This window comes from Aulostomus chinensis, chromosome 2 (genome assembly GCF_037954235.1).
Source record: "Aulostomus chinensis isolate RoL2024-O1b breed Wild chromosome 2, RoL_Achi_v1.0, whole genome shotgun sequence".
NCBI classification, from domain to species: domain Eukaryota; kingdom Metazoa; phylum Chordata; class Actinopteri; order Syngnathiformes; family Aulostomidae; genus Aulostomus; species Aulostomus chinensis.
This window is the reverse complement of record NC_141321.1, coordinates 23,483,927-23,504,036: the sequence shown is the minus strand read 5'-3', so window position 1 is coordinate 23,504,036 and position 20,110 is coordinate 23,483,927. Positions and strand designations below refer to the sequence as shown.

General features: G+C 38.4%; 1 protein-coding gene across 2 annotated transcripts in view; it reads left to right on the top strand.

Moving 5' to 3' along the window:
• The window catches only part of LOC147269485 (CUB and sushi domain-containing protein 1-like), a 406,566-nt gene that overhangs the window by 203,560 nt on the left and 182,896 nt on the right, over positions 1 to 20,110 (top strand). For both annotated transcript variants that reach the window (XM_086185701.1, XM_086185692.1), the window contains exons 6-7: positions 10,757 to 10,869; positions 12,507 to 12,584. In XM_086185701.1, coding sequence (XP_086041827.1) covers positions 10,757 to 10,869; positions 12,507 to 12,584 — 191 coding nt within the window. The remainder of the gene's footprint in view (positions 1 to 10,756; positions 10,870 to 12,506; positions 12,585 to 20,110) is intronic.

The following is a 20,110-nucleotide window of genomic DNA, read 5'->3' as shown; positions in this document are numbered from 1 at the left end:
TTAAAAATCAATGTCAGTAGACTTGTGATTTTTTATTTTTTTTATTTTGGATTGCTCCTGGGTTTCACTGTGTCTGACATATTTGTGAAGCAGCAGCTGGCTGATAGAGGGCTTGTCTGTTCACAAATCATTACTTGATTTAGTAAAAGGAGAGATGCTGCCATTCCACACTGGACTACATTAGCGTTTGTTACTGCATTTTCTCCTCATTTATCTTCTGTTTATTGAAAATCCATTTTCTTAAAAACACTGCAAACATGGAGACAAAATACATTCAATGTAGTGTGTCATAAGTGTGTATTACACCACTGCATGCACTGGTAGATTTGTCTCAAAACTCAAATGTAAATGTAAACCGTTTCTACCTGGATCACACACACGGAACAATTTATAGATCAATGCAAACGAATGTCACACATATTTTTAGACACGTGGACAGGAAGCAAAATTTATTGGATCTACAAAGACTGTCATGTAAGATATTAATAAATGTTAAGATGTATGGAGTAAAAGAAAAATTTCATATTCTGTTAGCTTGGAGTGTAGATTGCATAATGTATTTGCAAGTTCTGGAAATCGTGTACATATCATTGTTTACATTTGTAAACCTTAGTGTTTGTTAGTGGATCATGTAGTACACAATTTTGACACATTGAAAGCATAGAAAATAATAGTCATGAAATTTTTCTGTATCTTAACTGCTAAATATAGTGCTTAATGCCGCAGTCATAGATCACTGCATAAACGGCCTTCCTTGAATTTTTTCAAATTGTCTCGACTCCAGCTGAGATAGATGACACTGTGTTCCATGTGAGAAAATTGGCCATGACTGGGAACAACTCACGGAGGAATCGAATGATCGGTCGACAGATAGATGAGGGGAGCGACATAGGCAGCGAGCACAGCGCTAGATGGAAACAAAAAGAATGGAGAATAATTGCAGGTTTATTCCTATCTCCATGATATTTTCATGATGATGATAATGCTTGTATACTGGATGTGTATACATACACACACATACCCATACATGTTTATAGTGTTTTTTGTTTGTATCAGGTCTTAAATGGCCCACTGACAGTGTGAGCTTTTGATTGTTTCCCTCAACTCTGACAGATTACATATACACTCCAACGTGCGCACACACATGCACACAAGTAGCTTGTCTGTCACAATATAAATTTCAAGGACCGCTGTCAAACCCTCCTCTGCAGGCTGGATTGGAGAAAACACCCAACATTTGTCTTGTGGAAAATAATGAGAGCAACAATGGAATTCTTTTGACTGGACAGTTTTAGTTTGAAATGAATGTCCACAACACCCTTACGCATTCATATTATTAGGTTGATTAAATAAAAACCTGACCATTAGGTCTACAGTCCTCCGCTGTGGAAGACGGTAATTTGGCAATTTGTATAATGAGCCAACCACAAAAGCCTTGCACATCACAACAGATGTCTAACTTGAAAGTTAATTCTGCAGCATAGAAAAAAAGAAGGACAGATCAATCAAACATACTTGTCTTGTGACGTGTTCGGCGATTGTCGAAAAAAAATACAGTTCTTCAATGTTAAATGTAATTAATATGGCTAATAGACACTTCAAATTGTATGAGAATACGTGTAATGTGAAGCAGTTGTCGGCAAATTGTAATATCAAATAACTGGACTGAAATAAACTTCAATATTTGATGGCTTACCTCGAATTAGTAGTATAACTTAGAGCTTGAACAAATGGCAAAAACAATGCAGTTGTATAAAATATCCTTCAATGGCCCTCTGTTCTGCCCTCTCTAATGCATCCCCAATTACTTTTCTCCAGAGGAGGGATTAAGATATGATTGACTCTTCCACTGAAGCATGAGGGCAGGTCATTGTGAGAATGACTGACACCTGACAGGGCCACTGTGACGGGTTATTCCTGTTTACTGAGAGCTTTTTCTGATTGGTTGTCCCAAAAGCAATTTCCTGTTTCATGTTCCTGTCTGCTGGCTGACAGGTTCAGTGTCAGGTAGGCTAGCTCGCTCGCTCTCTCTCTCTCTCTCTCTCTCTCTCTCTCTCTCTCTCTCTCTCTCTCTCTCATACACACATATCATAACATGTTGCAAACTTAAACATTGATTATGACAGTCACAGCCACTAGAAGTCACTAAGGAGCACCATCAACTCATGTAGCACAGCTGAACAAAGCTGGAACAATTACCTAAATCCTTTTAATGTTCAATTTAGCTTGCTACCTCTGACTCTAATGGTAGCTACTCTTGCTCTAGTCTTTTTTTCAAAGTCAGGGCTCACTGAAAGATGTTCGAACCACCGCTTGAGCACAGAGAGACTGAGTTTGTGGCTGAGAAAAGTCACAAAAGTTACAGGTAGAAGTTATTGCGGAATAGAGCCCTGTCTGCCGTTAGCGACTGCTTTTAGCAAACCGCTAATGGCCACTAACCACCAAGGTTTTACTACATTAATTGAAAATTTGAGCCGGAACTGATGAATACCGGTGTCTACAGATAGGTCATTTGCCCAAGGATCAAATGCTAAATACACTTGTTCCAAACAACAGGGAGATGTTGGTGAGCGAGTGCAAGATTTTTGGCCTGTGGAAATAGGCGATACAGAAACACACAAATGGAGCGTGATGGTATTCTTTAGTCAGGACGACATAACTAAACCATGCCTGTGTCTTCCATGACCTTAAATGTAATTTTAAAAGTGATGTTCTCCATTGTTACCTTATTTATTTATTTATTTTTTGTGTGTGAACTGACTTGATAGGCTGTTGTGATCATGGCAGTTTAATTCAGTGGAAATTACTGGCCAAGGAGACATAAGCTGGAGCAGAAAATCGCGGTAGACAGAAGATGTAAAGGCAAAATACAAAAGTGACAGTAGCAGGGAGATGGAAAGAGTCTTCAGAGGACCTTCTGGCCTTTATAGCTGGCATCCTGTCATGGTCTTGTCTATAGAATTATATATAAATATATACAAAATGTTATTCAGCTAGGAAAATATTAGCAGGTCAGACAGCTGCCTCCATGGACTTTGGATGAGATGGGTGCATACGTATGCTGGGGTTTTCCATGATCCAGATACATCAGCAGAAATCCATAATCTTAGTTTATCATCGGTGGATGATACTTTAGGTTTTTAATTCAGCTGTCTACTAAACTTTGCGATGTTCTAACGAAGTTCTTCATCGGTTTAATTTACACATTTGGCAGGATTTTTTTGACTTGAATACTGACGCACGAACAGCTTATCTTGAAATAGATAAATTTAAGCTTTTATATAGTATACATATTCCGTAGATAGAAAAATAAACAACTGTGAGAAAACAAGCAAATTTTAAAAGCTGAGAAACTCAGATTTAGAGATAAGTGAAGATAAAAATGTGCTTATTATCAGTATCATAAAGCTGCATCATCTCTGGTCATAAACCCCCCTCACCCATTTTACTCCCTAACCTCCACCCTTATGCCCTTTTCATTTTTAGTTGATTTTGTCTATTTTTCCTTTTTTCCTCTTTCTTTCTCTTTTCTCCTGACTCTAAACATTCCCTATGTTAACCTGTCTTCTTTCTCTCCATCCCCACTCCTCTATCCCTCGCTATCATAGCACAAGACAAACTAAAATGCTTAAAGCTCAACAGTGTCATTTTATTCAACTGAATGAGTTTTTACTGTGTTCGAGGCCATTACATCCAAGGAGCATGACTCGGAGCGAGTCATCATATTTTGTTCCCTATTGCCCACTACATTATTCACATTGATTTTTAACCCAGTTCCCAGTGCTGAATGCTCAAAAAATTGCCATAAGTGTCGTCAGCATTATAGTCAAGGATTCTTAATAAGCAGCAGTTTGTTATGCTGATTTAAAAAGAGGAATGGAATCTCTGAATTAATCTTTTCCAGACTTCAGACTAAATGAACGGCCCAAATTGCCAATTATGCTATTAATCTGGTAATAGGGTCACTACACATAATGGGATAAAACTCTGGGTCCACTCATGACGATCGTATTATATATTATCTAATTTTATGACTTTATTGTAATGTATTGTTTCTGCTTTACTGAACCATGCTTTATTATCAGGCAGTTTTCCCATGTAGAAAAGAATATATAAAATAAATGCCTTTCTAGAATAAGAAACCTTTAAATGTAACTTCGAAAGAAACTGTTATATATTTTAATCAATCAAGTAGACTTCCACTCAAATGTTGCGCCTCAAAAACATTTTTATACTTACTTTCTCGACAGCAATGTCATTACTATGCTTTGTCATTTTGTAAAATAATTTTCTTCATCTTTTGGCTGTGATATAGTAGTATTATAATAGTATATATACATTCATTCTGATGGTTATGCAGGTGTTTTTACTCTGAAGCCAAAAACAAAAATTGAGTCGTTTCCTACTCACCTTCATTCTGATGAAAGTCCGTGAAGTTTTTTTTTAGTACACAAAACACTGCTGCAGTTTCACAGAGAAAGGCGTTGCAGTAATTTCCCCCAAAACTGAAGTGAATGGTGTGCAATTTTCAAACAAGAAGCAATCCAAGTGTCCTCAAGCTTCGACACGTCAAGCTGTCACGAAAAACGTTGCTGATGCCGTGTCACAATAAAACCATGGCTACAGTAGGAGTCAGGCTTAAACATGGCATCTGTGATATTTTTGTAGTATGTTTTATTTATATATTTTAGCTCATTGCTAAAGCTGTCGCCTCTAAATGCCAGGTCCGAACAGGGGGCCTAAGTGGCAGTCAGAATCAAAATGATCATGAATGAGTAAAACTCTCAATATTCCCAAATTTTCTTTCCGTGGGGCATTGGCTCATCCTGATGGGAGATGTCATTTATGAGCTTAGACATGGAAGTGCTGTTGCTCACATCACACAGAGATGACAGCCTGTTGAACCAACATGACAACATCATCTGCAAATAGCAGAAATGCCAAACAAATGTCACGGTTGATTTCCTCTCTGTTGATAACAAACGAGAGAAAAGTCAAGACACGGCCTAATCAGTGTCCACTTCCCTGCCTAAACAAACCTGATGGCTCTGACACCTGATACTCCAAACTCTCATGAGAACACTTGCTGGCATTTTACAGCGGCTTAAAGCACTTTTAGAGATGATTAGCAAATCTCTGTATGTAACCTCAAGCGAGCGAATTACTGGTGTTATTCATTTAATGACCAGGGCAATATCACAGCAGTAATCGTGTGTTTACCACAATCAGACTACCTCACATCTTGACTACCACAGTATCCTGATTGTTTAAAAATGGAAGATTTACAAGTGAACATGAGTTATTTATATATTCAAGTTTTGTCATGGTGAACTGGGCCTACATTATTATGAAGTATGATAATGAGGATATGGTGAGCGATGATTGTGCGTGTCACCAGCTTTGCTAAATAGAACAATCAATGTGTAGATGGTGCAACTATCCAGGAGCTGTGTGGCAGGAACTGGGATGTCACCCCTGAGCTGTGCACCTGATGGCACAGTCAGAATCACTCCAGCGTTTTTCCACACCAAGACTCTATGCAAATGAATGTGGCGCTGCTGATTCCTCGCTGGTGATGGGCTGTCTTGAGTATTTGGGGACTACAAACTCCCAACGCATCTAAAAAACAAAGGATATGGGCAGCAAGTCTTTGCTACCACTGCATCAGGTACATTTTACATTTATTAGATAATTAGCCATTGAACTAACAATTAGTTGATTTTCTACTCACCCACAAACCTAAACAGTTAATCCAGCTGTTATTGATCGTCTTGTTCCGTTGTGTAATATTCAGACAATCCACATCCTGTCCAAAGCATCCATATCTATCCATGCCTTCTGACTGATTAATTAGCATAATAATTAGCCACAACAGTGATGGAATGTAAAGCGTGCAGGGAATTGGAAAAAAAGTAAATTGTGACAAAACTAAAAGAAATCACAGTGGTGGCACAATTTAGGAGTTTAAATTGAAAAAAAAAAGTTGTGTTTTTATCCTTGGTAATCCTTGACAAATCCTCGACAAAGAATGTTTAGAGTGTCTCCGAATGATACGCCTGGAATACCTTTAGACAGACAAGTGTGAAAATTTCATTTTCTATGATGTTTTTTATGAAATCCGAACCTGAGCTAGGTGGTTATTGATGTTATGCTTCCATTATATGTTCCAGCAAATACTTATTAGCTCTATTGATCTGCAGGCACCTGCAGGAATAAAAAAAAACATTTTTGTTGTGTTTTTTAACCTCGATTAGTTAAAATCATTCATGTATATTTCACATAGTTGATTTTTGTAGGTCTATTATTTATATTGTGTATTTTTTAAATGTGTTTTGCCTTTCATAAGGCTTTTCAGCAAATTTGACCCACGGCTATTTCATCTCATTTGATATACGTAGTCTTGAATTCACAACTGGTGACGATACTTTGATCGGATACAGTCGGACCCTGTCTTCTGTGCTCAGGTAGTGGAAGAACATGACAGTGAGAAAACGATGATGTAATATGACGTAGACATTGATTAATAATTGGCTTCTTTTATTTCAAATTGAACAGTGTGTGTATGGAATAATTCTGGCTCACAAGTACATATAAAACTGCTGGTTGGGATGTTTATGGTAATGTGGATCTATAATTAACTTTTGATATGGAGTGAAATTAAATGTGTGCGAGGCATCGTTATACAACCTGGCTCCAATTCACCACCTCCCCATCTGCGTCTTCAAATTGTTGATACGCAAGGGTCACGCATCTCCTGTCAGTTTGGTTTTATGGATCACAGCTTTTGAGTGGAAAGTGGCGTACACCTCCTTCAGGGTCTGATGAAAAATGAGACCCCTGTTCATCTAAAGGAATTTTCCTCCCTCCCCTTCTCTCCCATGTTCTTCATCCATCAGAAGCTGTTTCCTGCCCTCTTTATTCACAGCTTTACTTCTTCCTCTTTCCCTGACATTTATTCTTATTGTCTTATAACCGACTTCACCACGATTTCTGATTGACTTGCCCATCATTACTTTTCCTCTCCTCTCCTCTCTCTCCACTCATAATCACCAACTCAGTTTTTCTTGAACTCTTGTCAGTCTCTCCTTTCTCCTCCTCCTTTCATTTGTACCTTCTTCTCCGTCCTCCTCCCCTCTGACCTCTTCCCTCACTCCAGTGTCAGAAAAGCTGGTCAGTTCACATGAATAATGCAGGATATTCAGCATACTTCAATACCTCAGTTTCTTTCTTTTCTTATTTCGTAATATTTTTGTTTTTCCCAGCACACTCACTGTCTGTATTTCTCTGTTTCACTTCAAACTCTTCTTAAAACCAATTGTATCCATCCAGGACCGTCCAGTATCATCTACATACACTCATCTATCACAGCCATTGATGACGATTTGTCTGCATAGCATCATTAATTCTCTTCCAATACAGAGAAACCAAGTTACATCATAGAATAGAACAGACTTTATTGTCATTGTACATCTAGGACACAACGAAATTAGAGAGAACATTGCCCCTCCAGTGCAAGAATAAGAACACGAAATGTAAGATTCACATCATTTGGATGCTTCCACGTATATAAAGCCTCCCTCTGATTTCTGCCTGATAATTTAAGATGTTAAAATGCTGTTGCTTTTCTTCTCGCTGCGTTTCATCTGCAACATTCAGCTGAACTCTTGACATAAATTTGATTGCCTTATAAATGAACCTGCTCAATATCAGGAATGTGCATGAAATACAAGTCTCAACTCTGTGAGACACGTGTGAGCACACACGCACACACACGCACACACACGCACACACACGAAAAAGCAAAACAAAACAAAAAAACAATCCCCTGCTTCTTGAGTTTCTGCCATTATTCTCAAACTGGACAGGATAATTTGTCTGAGATTACTGCTTCCAAAATCATCTGCCTTCCAACTCTCAGCCTGTCAGACACGAATGACAGAGCCACCAAACGTCTGGCACAAATAATAGGACGGGACACTGATCATTCCCTGAATCCATTCTTCACACTGCTGCCGTACCATCGCAGACACACCATGTTCAGATGGAAAGCAGCTCGTTACAGCACAAGTGTGGTCCCCTCTTGCACCCTTTGCAACATTCAGTAATCTAACAGGCGAGCACATCTATAAAGATCCAGAATCACTGTTATTCATGTGAATGAGTTGGAAATTAATGTCATTTGCTCTTGTGGGACATGATTTGTTTTGTTCCGTTTGAAACATTGGGTGAGTCATGAAAAATATGTTGTGATGTGTTATGATGTAGCTGTACAGAATTATTTGAAAATAGTCAGGATTCAACTATGGTAGAGATTTATCCCTCACACAAGTCTAAAATCACAAATGTCCCTTTTAGTCATTCTCATCATGAACTTTCTACAAATATATGTTTGGCCAAATGTCACTTCTCCAGCAAATGTAAGGGAGCAGTTGTTTGTGAAATACTAACAGAGACGAAAGCTAGTATTGTCAGATATTTTTAGCTGCTCATTTCACTTCATCAAAGTTCTTTATTTGTTTAAAATGAGCTCTTAAATAAATGCATCTACAGAGCAGCTCCCAAATGAGTTTGGATAAGTCACTTTCTCTCTCTCCCAGAATTTCTGCTGGGTTTTGCTGAAAAAAAGAAGAAGTCCCAAAACAAACATATTTCTCATCAAGTTGCAAAGGGTTTAATTTTCATTTGAGTAAAAACATTGTATACCTTGTTGGTATATTATATATCTCTATCTATATCTACATCTATATCTATATCTATAGATATAGATATATAGATATAGATAGAGATATATAGAGATATATAGATATACACACATATACACACATACACATATATATATATATATATATATATATATATATATATATATATATATATATATATATACACACACACACACACACACACACATATGTATATGTATGTATATGTGTATATATGTATATATATATGTACATGTATATATATATATGTATTTGGAACCAGAACATACTGAGTGTTATCTGTCACCAGAGGACAGGTCTTCAGGTCGGACCTTATTCCATCAAAACCAAGTCAACATCATAAATGCAGTTTCCATGAAATGTAATCAAATTAAAAATGAACCAAATGTTCTGATGATGTAATTTCTATACAAATAAAGGAAAACCCTTCAAGTAAAAGGTTCGTGAACTATCAGCTCATGACAACTCCCAACTGCATCAAATAATCAATCCACTTTTCACTTGTTGATATTTATAAATGACTGGAAAATCTTGCTCAAAGACGCTGATATTTGGCGAAATCGATCAATGTTGTCAGATTTCCAGGCCCATATCTCTGCACAATATCTTCCTCTTCTTCTGTACTGCCCTGAATGATAAAGAGTGCTCACTGACCTGTTGTAAGCTAACACCTTCCTTGTCTATCGTCTGTGCACCACAGTCAACTGCCTTCAGGCATACATACCGACTGTGCTCTTGTTTGATCTGAAATCCTTCATATTCTCTTCGTCTGATTTTCTGGAGCTGTCTCTTCCAGTCCCATTTCTAGCTGATAACCTTCCCAACTGTATTCACATAGACAGATCTTTGGACCTCCTATATTAAGTACTCAGTAGGGTTTTCTAAGAAGTGCTCTTAATATTTTTATACCGCCTCTCATATTTTGTTTCTGCCCTTTTCATTATCTGCGTTTCCTCCTCCTCCCTCACTGTTTCTCTCTATCTACCTGCAACGTTATTAAAGGGCAGTCAGAGTGACTCCAGTTGCTCAAGGGAGGATGCTAGAACATTGGCTTCCAGGCAGTCTCTTACATCATTTCCTTTTTTGTCTCAATGCACTACTTCCCCACAATTCTTCCTTTTTTTGTTTTTATTTTACCACTGCCTTGGTTGCCGTTGGTAACGGAATGCGAGAGCAACTAAAGCTGATGTAAGACTTACCATGGGCAACTAACTCATCGTCCCAGCGGTAATGGTTTGGAAATTGTTTTTGAAGATGTGAACTTTGCTGCTTTTTTACATCTTAACTGTTAACCATTGCTTTTCTCCTCCAACAAAGACTTGCTGAACATATCTTCCGTCACACATATTTAGGTGTAAGAATGATGCCCAGTATACCTGCTGCTTTTCTCGGATCATTCTGGAAGGGATGATATCACACAGGGTGTTAGAGCAAGTTCATTCTTAAGCCAGTTTGTGGGTTTCAGCTCTTTTCCCAGTTAGCCTTGTCTCATGTATGCATAAGTTGTCTTGAAATAACATTGCAATTATTTAGGACTGTTATTATGCCTTGCTAGCTGTCCTTATAACAACAGCTATATGGCTACTGACACTGCTGATGTGTTGCTCCGACATGAGTCGTTCATGGGCCGGAGACTACTACAAAAGCGAAAAACAAGAATTATACAACAAATAGGCAGCTTTGCCACCTTTTCTCTTCTCTCCTGTCTTTTCTTACGACCCCTCTTGTGTTTGTTAGGCATGAATGCTCACTCGGCTTGCAGATGTGCAGCTCAGCTTGTCAGTCTTGACAGATTTTGTGCCTAAACGTGCAGATAAAATAGAGACTTGACATTCAACATCAAAATATACAATTATCCAACAAACATACTGGGATATCTGTGTACTAAATTACATTAAATTACACATACAATTTCAAAAAATACAAATATAATAATAATAACATATATTAATTTGAGTGGTGTTAAAGGCTCTAATAACTACTGTTGTTGTTGTTGTTGTTTTGTGAATTATTTCCTGTTTGTTTACTTTCAGGCTCACTGGCACAACCTTGCCCTCACCAGTCATATCCAATAAGAACTGGCTTCGGATACACTTCACGTCAGATAGCAACCATCGAAGAAAAGGATTCAGTGCTCAGTACCAAGGTACGTTACACTCACTGAACACCGGTTAACACAACTACACTTATGTGCACAACTACATCATCTCAACTAGCTCTGTCCTGGGATGCCCCCTGGACCCACTGGACGCGGTGGGAAAGAGGAGAATGATGGCCAAGTTGTCATCTCTGGTGAACACTGACTCCCACCCCGTGCACAACACCCTGACAGCACCGGAGAGCTCCCTCAGTGACAGGCTCCTTCACCCTAAGTGTGTGAAGGAGAGGTTCCACAGGTCCTTCCTACCTGCAGCTGTCAGACTGTACAGCAAGCACTGCTCCCAGTAACCACCCCCACCAGACCCTGGACAATCTCTTGTGTGCAGTATTTAACACTTGCCACGCAATACTTAACACTGCACTGTGCAATGGCCAACACTTATGCTGCTAGTATTTATTGTAGTTTATCATCGTTTCTGCTATTGTGTACTTTTTTCTGCTGCTACTTCTCTGTTTCTGCTGCTGTAACAGTGCCAGTTTCCCCACTGAAGGATGGATAAAGGTTTATCTTATCTTATCTCTGTTACATACAACAACTAGGTGGGAGGAAATATGGCTGATGTCTCTAAGAGCAAGTATGTGATTCTTCTGGAAAACACTGGCCACAGTCTCTCATGAGAAATAGAAAGCCTGATACCACATACTATACGTAGGTTTGACTCTGACACCCAGTCCAACTGCACTATCATCTCCCACCGGTCGTGACTGTGTTCCGTCACCCAGATTATCCTCTGGCCATTGGTGACTCTGAGCACAGCTGAAATAAAAGCAGCTGCATAAATCAGCATTCTCCTTTACTTTCATCCTCAGCATTCCAGCTGTCCACGACTGCTTTTTTAACCCAGCTTCAAAAAGCAATCTGCACATTTGTTCAGTTTCACAAATAGACTTTTTTTTGGTTTGTTTTTTGTTTTTGTTTTGGAACCACAGAAATGAGAAGATGATGACATGCGAGTTGGACAGTGTGATCAAACCTCTGTTAGAGCTGAACTCTGGAAACATATTAACACCTGGTGTACATGTAGTCAGGTTCAATAGCTACAGCCTGCATACATGACGCATTTTAACACAATCTGTAAATGGGCACACTTAAATGTAACAAACGTGTGGACAGGTCTCAGACATTGTAGATTTTTTTCATTCTTTCACAAGATAACAAGAAAACGCTCAGGTCAGTGACCAAGTCATCTAAATTGGAAATCCGTATATAAATCACATGTTAATGCAAGGTGTAAATTGAGTGTTACGCTCTGATCCACATATAAAAAACATACAGTACACAAAAGTATGGAGCAGTATCTCATCTTATGTGTGCGTTTGATGAGAAGCTCTCAATCGATGGAATGTGTTTTAGTTCTGCTCTTCTCCTTTGCGCCACCTCTTTCTCCACGTCCCAACTTTGTGTTGTATCATCTCTGCTCCCCTTTTCTGCGTACCTATTTGCAGTTTTTGTAACTGTTGTAGTTGTAGGTTTTTTTATACAAAGCAATTCATGGAATGTACAAATAGTTGATGTGCCCCAATCGGTGACTGTGAATGAGACATGAAGTCTGAGAAAAGAAAACGTAAGTTTAACATAGTTTAATGTTTTTTTAGTGCGCTAATCTCCCCTTATTTCTGCAGTGAAGAAAGCGATAGAGTTGAAGTCCAGAGGAGTCAAAATGATGCCCAGTAAGGACTCCAGCCATAAAAATGCAGTCTGTAAGTAAAGACACACACACACACACACACACACACACACACACACACACACACACACACACACACGCTATCTGTATGTTCACATGTTCACAAGGACACAGGCTGCATTTATCTTTGATGTGGCTGCATCCGAGATTTCATCAATTTTTCACTGAGGTTGGTCTTCTAGGAGACAAAAATTAATATCACACTCTCCATTTCTGTTCTGTTTGTCTTCATATTTTTCCTGCACGTGATCACATGTTCACTTTATTGCAGCTCCACAAGCAGAGGTTATTCCAGGGACACACAATAAAGCAGCATCTTTATTTAAAAATGAAAATGTGTAATTTGCAGTTAGCACACAAGTCCTAAATGTCCAAATTACCACTTTAAGACCCCTCTGCTCATATAATTAGGCATATAAAAATACTGTAATGATGACTATAATGTGTGTCTGATATTGTTTTTGTAGAAAATGTATATAAAATTACCAATTTAAATTGCGACTTAACAGATTCTTCCTCATTAAGAGAAAAAAAAAATCCAGAATATATGACTATGGAAATGCTCTTCAGTCCACAAGGTTTAACTGCTGGATGGAAGAAGTACCATTCCAGCTCTGGAGGCCTTGAGTTCCCACATCACACCTGTATTTGTTGAATATTGTCCACTGGCTTCAAAATTGTTTGGGATGTATCCTTGTGATCGTGGTGATACAGTTCGCACGGTGAAAAAGGATCCTTTAAATGATTAATATTCAGTATCAGCACGCATATGAAGGAAAACACGTTATTAAATGGGAAGGGACTTAAACGAGCACAGCATGCACAAGAGCACAACAGTGAAAGTTGTAAAGGTTTTTGTTTTTTTTTTCTTCATTGAAATATAATAAAATTCAATTTAAGTTGTTGTTGTTTTTTTTTCAGCTCATTTTTGTGACCGTAGTTCATGCTGCCGGAGCCAGAGCTGTTAGGTCTCATTTCTGAGACACACCAAATCTCATTAGCTGCTTGGTATTCATGTCATGAAGTCCACACTGATACTGCCATCAGGTTTGGACACAGAAAATGTTCTTGTGAACCTCCATTTGTTTCTCCCACTACAAAATCTGTGTCTCAAGGTTAGTTTTTTTTTTTTTGTCTCTTCAAGCATCTTGTCACGCAGGGCACCTTCCGTTGCTGGTGTCAGGAAGAGAATCTGACAACAAATCAATAACAAACTTGTTAAAAGATCTTATCGTCCACGGCAGGTCTTGGAACATTTTACACATTTTATACAAAAGAAAGCGTGTGGAGGTATTGTGTTACGGTTTCTCTTGACTAAAGTTGGAAATGGGCCCATTTCATCATATTCATTCCTTCTTGGCGGTCTGGCCAGGAGAGAGACAACAGAGAACACTGAAGTCTCCTTTAGCTAATGTAATTAATTCAGCTCTGACAGCCCAGCTGACACAGAGGTCAGTGCTTGGATCCTATAGTGAACATGAATGAGGCCCAGTATACAGGTCTTAAACTAAACTTGTCATTTCTGCCTAATAACAAGATTACCTGCAGTCCATATTGATTACCCTTCTTCCCATATCCTCAGGTATTTCCTATAAATAAACACTTAATACATATACATGCTTATCATATGGTAAAGGCTACTTCCACAATGTTTCTTTCAGTTAGTTTGCGCACATGGCAAGCTCTTCCTTGGAGGATTTTTTTAACGATCATCTTTAAGATGATGTAAGTGCTTTAAATGTTCATCAGACATCTATAATTATATGCACATGTAATAGAAGGACGGTAAGTTTCGTGTAGACATTTGGTATATTGCAACTATATTAAAAAAGAAGAGGTCGTGCCCACTTCTAATACCAAATTAGATACAGTAGTGGTAAACAAGCTCATAGTGTGAGCTGCTTCTTTCTGTTTTGCTAGAGATTTCTGAACATTATACGTATTGACCACGATGCAGTAACAAAAACAAAAAAAAGTATGATGCATATGATTTCATTTATAATCTTAGGTAGAAGACATATTTCTTACCAGTTGGATCACATGACACAGCCTTTTAATTATCTCGAAAGGGAAATCTCATACCTCATCCATTCCTTAGCATTTAGCTTCATAATAAAACCCTCATCAATAATTCTGTCGCTTTCACATACTCAGCCAAGCATGTGCTGGTGCAATTACCATTAGTATGGTGTCTGTGTGTCTGTGTATATTTGTGTGTCTGTGTATATTTGTGTGTGTGTGCGTGTGTGCGTGTGTGTGTGTGTGTGTGTGTGTGTGTGTGTGCGGGGGGATTTTCACAGATTTTCATGTACGCTTTTGTCACAGAACGAGAAAAACATTGACCACATTCTAACCCAAGATCACAATTTATGCCGTGAGGCCACCCCACAATGCGACTGTTATATGAATAGCCCCTCAAAAGTGAGAAGTAAATGCAAACATAAATTGTGTTCTTCAGCGTTTTTCTCATTCTGTGATGAAAGTGTGTTTGAAAATATTACTGTATAGTTGGAGAAAAAGAACCGCTGCATGCCTCTTAGGTATACCTTGCAATCATGTGGAAAAACAAGCAGGAAAGCTCAGCGACAAAAAGTCAGTTAACCTAATGACTTGAAATACTCCTGTGCACCCCGGGGTCCATATCTCATGGCTCACAGACCTGTGTGGATTCTATCTCCATACTTAAATAAAATTACAGTAATCACCAATGTGTCTTGCATGTGTCTTAAAAGACTCCCGAAAGTAGCTACTCCACTCAAAATAACAGGCACACTGTAGAGAATGTGCTTTGTTATCTGTAATAATTATGTGTAGCCAAAGAATGATGATAATAGCTGTTAACTGTGTAGTCCAGGGATCCCTTAAGCTTTTTCAGGCCTGGACCTAAATGAGAAATTTAGTCTTTCGCCATGGGACCACAGCTCATTAAAACACAGGAGCATTTTTTTTTTTTCATGGGGACAAAAATGGAGTAAATATGGGTTTTCACACAGGTCAAAGGCTCCGTGGTGTTACTACGACATGGCCACCAAGCTGGAAACCAGGATCATTAAAATAGAAAAGCCAATGTCAATTTTCAGTCCCAAACCAGTCTTTGAACAACACTGCTTTACGCTGTATTACTCCCAGTAGCAATATTAGAACTGTATGGCAAAGAATGTGCCGACTTTATGCAATGCATAATCATTACTAAGAACTAGAGACAGATGATAATGAGTTTTACCTGTCTAGAGAATGGAGTGCTTATGAATCATAATCTAACAGACTGGCTATAACAGCCTCTAGCCTATATTAAAGCAGAGACTAATAACAAAGCACATGAGAATACGTTTGAAATTTTAAGAAAAGGTCTGTTAATGAATCATTCTCTGTGTATCGATTGTTTATAATGTCATTGGATGGATTCGTAGGTAGGTAGGTAGGTAGGTGGATAGATGGCCCCATCTTAACCTCTCTGTTGTAGCATTGGTTCATTGCTGAGGGTGTGTCGTAATTAGAAGCTGCAAGACTGTGATTAATGAGTTTTACTCCCTCGACACTTACCCAGAATATTATCGCTTCGGAATATTCCAACATTGCATTTCATCAAAGTTGATTTTTTACGTTGAATCATGAAGACTTTGGCTCTTGGAGTGACTGACGTATGAGCATTGGATGGAGGGAGAGAGAAATAGAGAGAGACAGACAGACAGAGAGAGCATATCAACAAACAGGTGTCTGAAGAGCAGCTCAAAAGCTCTCACCTGCAACACTTCTGTCAGCTGATCACACACAAGTGCATAAAGTGAAGCGTTCTCCCAACACACGTCCTCTCTGCTCTCAACTTGCTCCAGCTCTCACTGTCCTGTGGTTTTGACCATTATTTCTTATTAATGGCCCAGCTGTTTGTTGTCATAATATCTTAAATTCTGCCTTTGTATACGCAGAGTCTTTTGCTTTGAACCATCTTAACACTGCTCTCCAGGCTGCTCTTTTGCAGTTCTTCTCTAATTTTTCCTGTCAGAAAATACAGTCTCCAAATGGAAGGAACAGAAGGGCAAAGACACCTTCATGTCCAAGCTCAATGTAATTACCTTACATGGCACTTTTATCTGAATTCATAAACTGCAATTATTGCTCGTAGTTGCTACACACTGAATCAAGGTCCCATTGATACAGCAAATATTCAAATATTCACTTATGCATGTAAAGAATGCATCATATAAGTCATATAAAACCCTCGTCACCAGGGTATGAAACATATACTGTACAGTATATCCAGCCCAATTTCTTGCAACAAAACAAGACATTGGGACCTTTCCTGCCATTTTTACTTCACCATTTAGTTTTTTCTTTTTTTTTATCCAAATTGTGAATTTTCCCTAAACCTGACAAAGTCGTTATTGTGTCTGTGCTGAAAAAAAACCTTTAAAAAAAAAACCAAAACATCTGACATTTTGCTTGAAGTTGTCACTGCAGGGAGCTGCAGAGGCGTACTGACTGAAAACTTTTCTTAAGCTATGATATGAATGTTTGAAACATAAACAAGGATCACAGGCAGAAATAACTCCCTTAACAAGGTAAGAACAACTATTATACAATAAAGGAGCGATGAACACACAGCATGAAGCATGCAGCCGCCTCACTAACTCCTGCTTTTGTCAGCTCCTGGACCCCTGCTTTCATACGTCATACTACATGGAAACATAACAATTGTTGGATCACAAGAGAATTTACACACTTGCATGAATATGTCAAATATTACTTTCCATGTTGAATGGCTTTTGGACCAGTGGGGCTTCCATGGTTGACATAATGATTCCAGCAGCCCGTAAACTCTTTCTAATTTTAGTCTCATTTCCTGGCAGTAATCTATAAAATATATTTTGTTTAGAAATTCACTGTTTATTTTCAACAACAAAAGGAAAATATCATAGCTTGAACAAAAAAAAACGCCTCCAACAGAATGATTACTATCCATAAATTATGGAATAGTAGAAAAAAAAAAGAAAAACCTTTTATAGTCTGTTATTATGAGCATGATTACTGAAGGAGGAGAGAAATGTGTTAGGCTAGCTAGGTTATCACCCTTGTGTACAGAGGACATGGGAAATGAAGGATCAGCCTACTTTAATTAGTAAAAACCCAACAGGGGGTCAAAGTGGCCATTTGAATATTTAAAGCTATAAATACAACTTTCCGTGAGGGGTCCTGCTGAGACAATGCAGCACAGAGAGCAGCACAGAGCAAATTTGAGCAAGTTTGAGTGGGTTTGAGTGATATCTGTTCAAGTATCAGTTCTTATATATGTCAGTGGTTCAAGTGTGCTTCACGTTCAGGTTAAATTAATAGCCCTCTGTTCCTGCTCCACTCCAACTTGGCTCGACTCACATGCTCTGATAGCCACTGTACTCCACATCCTCCACAGGTTCTCATTTTACACAGAGGCTGAACAACAGACCAGAGGGCTTTCATCAGCTTCAATTATAGAAGAATTTCTTTTTTGGGCACAGATGCAGTACTTTAGGAAAAAAATTGTGAATCTTAAACTACAGTTTGTTCATAAGGTGAGACAAGCTATAAAACTCAAAACTGGTACGCCCGTCCTAGGGGCCCAAATTCTTGTCCTGAAACAGGGGGGCAGTGAGACGTTTTGTCACCTCACTTTCAGGCTTTTTGGAAGATAATAAATTGGTCACATTTTTTTAAACTCTTCAAGGACACTGGACACCAATACAGGGTGACACATTGTGCAGTGTCAAGCACATTTGTTCCAAGGACATTTTGTATATGGATACTCATTGGTTTCCCACTGTTTACATGACAGATATTGTTGTATTGCTTCTGTTAGAAATATTGATTTAGTCATTATTTATCACTCAAGACAGGGGACCAGTAAGGAAGACACAGGCTCTGCAGATTGATCATATTTTTTCATGCTGGATGAAAACCTGAGCTGAAACTTTGCATCGTTGTCAATGAAATATTAGGAGTTCACGTGTAACATTTTCCAACACTTGGCCTAAAATAGCTTTATGCGCTCACAGCTATAATGATAACACCTCTTCTTTAATTCAGTGTATTTTTGTTGGAGTTCTGTCTGTTTAGCCACTTGAATTGTCAGCAATGTCATACGGAAACATATGAAGATAGGAAATAGATTTAAATTTGATGGATTGTTTTGAAGTTGTAAATTAACTTGTCAAATGAAATTTACTACTTATGATGGCCGGAACTAATAGGTCATGATGCAGTTAAAAAAAAAAAAAAAAAAAAAAAGTTGTCACCTTTAATCCAGTTATGTTGAGGGCTAACAGCGATGGCAGCAGCCAAATTATCTCTTTATGCTTGTTGGCATGTCGCTTACTAACTGATCACCCTTTATTTAATTATTCTTTTGAATCCAGGGGAAGAGTGTCACCTTACCGGTTACCTTTGAAGTGTCTAATGATATAATACATTCTTTAAATTAGTTATGTCATACGTAGTTATAGTAATAAACATAAACCAGAGGGCACTCAGAGGCTGCTTAAATCTGCCATGGTGATGTGATGTCATCAAATCCATATTTGGCTCTAGATCAACTCCAAAGTCTAACTGATTAATCAGCCTCTTTAGCGATATCACACCTACAAATTTCATTTGAATCCATCATCAACTTTTTGATCGCACAAGGGATTAAACCACCCTGATTCATAGAAATGGATAAAACTCTTTCATTATCTCAATTTCTAAGATCTCAGCCTTGAAAATGACCATTAAAATGAACCAACACCTCTGAAACAGATTAGATAAAATCTCAGCATTGTAACCCACAAGAGAGGATGATTTATAATTCAATACTGCAATTGTTTTATTCAAGTGTATCTTACAAAGTGGCAAGCAAGTGTTTTTGAAAGTTTAATGCTTAGCCTGAAATACATCAAGATTACACCTCTTCATCATCCATCACTGAAATTCGGGTCTTCCAGCTGCTGACTTTGGACTGTGCTGAATAAAACATTACCTTGTTAACATACAGACGCCTCCACGTACATGAATATTTACAGCTTCAGATGATTAAAATCGAGGCTTGCCCCTTATAAACCTGATGAATCGATGCGCCATTGTGGCTTTGCTCCATTTTGGATTGCCAGTTCACAACATACACAATGTTTGATGAACCAATAACTCAAATTCCTATTTTTCAACCCCAGAGTTTAGGATTGCAGAGACAGAATTTGTTCCGTCTGCTTTCTAGATCAAGCCCCTGGTAGTGTTTGGGGTTAATAGTGATGCAGCAGCCATAATCTCTTCATGCTTGTGTTGCTGGCCCTGCCGATCAGCGAAAACTTGACTTCAACACATGCAGTTCACAGAGATATCGCATGGTGTCGGGATGGGTTTCTACTAAATTATTTAGGTCAAATGCCAGGATAAACCAGTAATTTCTGAAATTGAAACTGTCTAAACAGTAGGAGCGGGCCTATCACTGATGTCTGAAATGTAGAAGACATGGGCACCGATGAGAAAATTAATGACTTTTTCCTAAAAAGTTGAGTTTATAGATGAAAGGTTTGC